General features: G+C 45.6%; 1 protein-coding gene across 1 annotated transcript in view; it reads left to right on the forward strand.

Annotated features, from left to right (window-relative positions):
- Nucleotides 1-3,809: 3,809 nt before the first annotated feature.
- Nucleotides 3,810-5,000, forward strand: part of LOC145401728 (uncharacterized) — a 346,623-nt gene continuing 345,432 nt past the window's right edge. Inside the window, exon 1 of the mRNA XM_080273908.1 lies at nucleotides 3,810-4,002. Coding sequence (XP_080130034.1) covers nucleotides 3,810-4,002 — 193 coding nt within the window. The remainder of the gene's footprint in view (nucleotides 4,003-5,000) is intronic.

Here is a 5,000-nt window from a genome sequence, read left to right on the forward strand (position 1 = left end):
TTGACCTGAAATTACCTTTAATTGGTTGCTAATTGGGTCACACGGAAAAAAATATTAGGTCATTCTGATTCTTTCCTAGTCTGTTGTTTCATTCCTTCTACCGTCGAGCAGTTTTATTCGACTAAGTAGACTAAATCGCTCCAGAGAAGTTGTTCAGAGCATGTGGAGAACAACACAAGAATGGAGAAGCTGTACCTCGTTCCTTTCCTCTCTCTCTCTCTCTCTCTCTCTCTCTCTCTCTCTCTCTCTCTCTCTCTCTCTCTCTCTCTCTCTCTCTCTTTCTCTCTCCCCAACAACACCTTTCCCCTCATCCCCCCTCCCCTTTCCACCCCATTCTCTCCTACCTTCTCATCCCTTTTCCATTTTCTTACCTATTCCCTGCCTTACCTCCAATCTTCTCTCTCTCTCTCTCTCTCTCTCTCTCTCTCTCTCTCTCTCTCTCTCTCTCTCATCTCCCTTCCCCCTTTCTCACGCCCCTTCCTCCCCCTCCCTGCCACCTTTACCATGACGATCACTACCACCTGTTCCAGAATGCTTCGCTGGATGAGGCCCGTAATACATCGCTCACCTGGGCACGATCAGAAAAGAAAAAGGTGAAAAAATATGACGGTGAACGAAAATATTTGGGATGGACGGTGTAGGGGAATGGACCTTTCATATTGATTGGTGTGGCTTCTTTTTGTTTCGTCCGTGTTTTGAAAAAGAGAGAGGGGGAGAGAGAGAGTTGGCAATGAAGGCGTGGGAGGAAGATTGAGAGGAGGGAGTGATGAGAGAGAGAGAGCAAGAATCTCTCTCTCTCACCCTCTCTCTCTCTCTCTCTCTCTCTCTCTCTCTCTCTCTCTCTCTCTCTCACATCCTTTCCCATAAATTTCAAGGATTTTTTCTTATCTACATGGTGATCATTCTCACTTTTTCCGGTCGGCTTCGATGAGAGAGAGAGAGAGAAATGGGGGGAATAGGAGGAAGGGAAGAGTGAAAGACTTAGGAGAAGGGGAAAGAAGGAAGAGGAGAAGGAGGTGGAAGAGGGAAGAGTTAATGGAGGAAGAGGCTTGAGGGGGAGGGGATGGGTGAGGAGGGGGGAAGGAGGGAGAGAGAAATGGGGGGAATAGGAGGAGGAAAGGAAGAGTGAAAGACTTTGGAGAAGGGAAAGAAGGAAGAGGAAGGAGGTGGGAGAGGAGGAGGGAAGAGGTGATGGAGGAAGAGGGGAGGGGATGGGTGAGGAGGAGGGAGGGAGGGAGAGAGAAATGTTGGGAATAGGAGGAGGAAGGGAAGAGTGAAAGACTTAGGAGAAGGGAAAGAAGGAAGAGGAGAAGGAGGAGGGAGAGGAAGAGGTGAAGAGGGGGAGGGGAGGGGAAGGAGGGGGAAATAGAAGAGAGAAAGAGAGTCAGGGAAAGAGAGTTGAGAGAGATGGAAGGGAGAGGTTGAGCTACACTGAGGAAGAAAGACTAAAGTTAAAATAATAATAATAATAATAATAATAGGAGAGAGAGAGAGGATGGAGTTGAGAAGGGAGAGAGAGAGGCTGAAGAATGAGGTAAAAAGATGAAACACTAGATAGATAGATAGATAGATAGAGGAATTGTAAGAAAGTTGGTAGATAAATTGTGTGGTTTGGGAGAAATACGAAAGGTGAGAAAATGAGAGAGAGAGAGAGAGAGAGAGAGAGAGAGAGAGGAGGGGGAAGCAATATTGAAGAAAATTGGGTCTGGAGGGAGAGAGAGGGAAGGAAAAAGGGGGAAGGGGGGGGAGAGAGAATTCTTTGGGGAGAGAAGAATGCAATAGTTTTCATATCCTTGTCTCTCTCTCTCTCTCTCTCTCTCTCTCTCTATATATATATATATATATGTGTGTGTGTGTGTGTGTGTGTGTGTTCCTTCATACGCTAGGTGAGAGAGAGAGAGGGGGGGGGAGGAGGGGGGGGGAGAGGGAAGGTAAGAGCAGCAGCAGCGGGGAGGAAAGACGGAGGGAGGGGAGAGAGAGAGACAGAGGGGAGGATCCACGAGGGTAAGGGAGGTGAACCCGCCAGAGTCGCCAGTGTTGCCCAAGTCGTAGAAGGGAGAGGACCGTCGCCCCGTGTCCCTGAGCGTCTTGCTGTCTAGGTCCGGTAACCCGTATCTCCAAAGTCTTACATTGCCATCTCCGTAAATTCCCGATCGTCCCTCCTCAGTGACGACCCCCTGGTGGCTGAATCCTCCCTGTGGTCCAAGGATTTCGCCCAGTAAGAGGGATTTAATCGCATAGGGCGGCGTAAAGCGAGTGAGCGTGATTTTCCTCCTCCCCCCTGCTCCGAAAAATTTCCAGGATTTCGAAAAAAAAAAATTCCCATTGATCTTCCAGACAGAATGCAGCGTGTGCTCTTGACGCTTCTCCATCGTTCTTTTTCGTAGGATTGAAACCGAAAAAGGTTAAGTCGATAATTTGAAAGATTTTGAAATATATATTGTAACTAATGGCTGGATTTAAACGAATGTGTGAAATTACTGATTGTTTTTGATTTTGTGAAAAGGTGAAAGAGAAAATAGTGAGGGAAAAAAACTGAAAAAAAAATACGGAAGAGGAATGTGAAATAATACAGAAAAAAGGAACGGGGAAATTTTTGGAAAACTGAGGATATTTTGAGTTTGCGTGAGGATTTCGAGTTTTTGAGTGGGGGGGGACGAATTGCGAAGCATGAAATTCTGAAACTGCAGAAAACTGGAGGTTGAATTTCGCAAGTGGAGGAAATTTGAAGTTAAAAAGTGACAAGGGATTGAAAATTGAAGTGCTGAGGGACACTGAGAGGGGAAGAAAGATTTTAAGTAAGATTTTAAGTAACAAGAGGCTCTTTGAAACGTCCTAGGAAGATGGTAGAGACCCAGATAACGACAGAGAACAGAATTTCGTGGTTTTGAAGCTTCGAACTGCCTTGGAACCCATCAAAGGAGGCACAGAAAGCGTCTTGAGGTATAGAAAACATCTTAGAGGAGGATTTGACTATTTAGGATCCGTAGTGGAAGAAGATTGTGCTGCGTAGAACCTAAAAACCCAAGTGAGAAGAGGGTTTTGGTTCCGAAGCTTCGAAAAGATTTAGAACGGATCAAAGGAAGATTTTAAAGTTAAGAGTAGCTTAGAAGAGGATTTGATCATTTAGAAGATCTGTAGTTGAAGAAGATTATGCAGCTTTGAACCCAAAAAACCCAAGGGAGAAGAGGGTTTTGGTTCCGAAGCTTCGAATAGATTCAGAAGGGATCAGAGGAAGATCTTGAGGTACAGAAGAGCCGTAGGAAGTATCAGCGAAGTGTAGAAGAGGGCAGAAGACGAGGATTTTTGACTTAAGAATTTTGAAGAGCCCTTTAAGACGATACGCAGCAGAATTTTGAGTTGGAAATTTCGAGTGGCCTTCAGAGAGCAGTATTTTTGGTTACTTTGAAGCCTCAGGGATCGAAGCAGCCAAAGAAGACGAAGAAAAGATTTGACTTTGACATTTGGGAAACTGTAGGAGTATATTGTTTCTTTGAAGTTTAGGAGAGCCATAAAATCGAACCCACAGCCCTGCCAGCGGTCCCACGCCCAGCACCCCAGTCTGTCACCCACCAAACCCTAGTACCCACCGCCTGGACCATCTACCCCAAACCTCTTCCCGTAAAACCACAACAACGGCGGTGGTTTTCGTGCCCGTGTGCGGTGGTGTACCCCCCCACTCCCTCCCTCCCCACACCACCACAGCCACCCTCCCCCCTCCCCCGCCTCCCTTGCCCCCACTCCCCCCACCACCCCCAATACCCCCGCCACCACCGGGTATCGTCACGCACCCGCATCTCACCGCCGCAATGGAGCCTCCCAGCCAGGCCATCCCCGCAACCGCCAGCGCCCTCGTGCAGCAGCAGCAGGTGTCCACAGAGGGCTCCACAGCGGACGCCCTTCACCAGGAGAGGATGGAGTATATCAGGCAGCTGGTGCAGGAGCGAGAGGCCCTGGCGTCGAGTCCTGGCTGCGACGTGGCAAGGAGGCTGATTGAACAAGGTAAAGGACTGGAAAATTTGTGTTTATCAGTAAGGCGTGAAAAAAATTGTTGTATCTATCTATTAGGACTGGAAAATTATCTATCTATCTCTATATCTATCTACCGTATCTATCATGGAACAAAGTATGGGCTGGAATATATCTGTCTGTATGAGTTGGGAGCAGGGCAGTGAAATGGCGGGGGACAGGGCGACTTGGAGGCGATTTGTTTGTGGCCACCCCAAACGGGATTGAGGCGTCTGTCAATAGATAGATAGAATAGATGTTTATCTGTCTAGCATTGAACAAGGTGAGGGGTGGAAAATTTATATATCTATCTGTAAGGGGTGAAAAAAATTCATATATCTATCTGTATCTGTTTATCTATCTAGCATTGAACAGGGTATGGGATGGAACGTTTATCTATCTATCTATCTATCTATGTCACTGAACATGGTACCTATACCTTTGTCTATCTGTCTATCCATCTATGTACCTGTCTATCTATCATTGAACAAGGTAGGTGATGGAAAATTAATCTATCTATCAGTGTCTATTTATGTCTGTCTCTCTCTGTATCTATCTCAGCCTATCTCTGTGTTTTATCTATTCTGTCTATCTGTCTATCGGTCAGTCTGTCAGTATCTCAATCTATCTGTCTATTTATCTATTATCTATCTATACTTATCCCTGGCTAACCAAGGAAAGGAATGGAAAATAGATAGATAGATACGCGATTTTTGTGTATCTATTGCTGTTAGTGTTATGGTGGTTATCTGTCTATAAGTCTATGTATCTATCTATCTATCTATCAGTTGATTTGTCTTTAAGTTCCATTCCTTTATCTCATTTTGATAGATTAAAATTACTATCTATCCATCTTAATCCAGTCTGTTTATCGTGGTCTTACTGATCTCTCTCTCTCTCTCTCTCTCTCTCTCTCTCTCTCTCTCTCTAATTTCTGTCTTTGAAATCCAATCTATCTCTCTCTAGAAAATCCTTTCTATCTGTCTATCTTT

The sequence above is a fragment of the Coenobita brevimanus genome, chromosome 56 (assembly GCF_032717465.1).
Source record: "Coenobita brevimanus isolate Jiangsu-jjx chromosome 56, ASM3271746v2, whole genome shotgun sequence".
Lineage (NCBI taxonomy): Eukaryota > Metazoa > Arthropoda > Malacostraca > Decapoda > Coenobitidae > Coenobita > Coenobita brevimanus.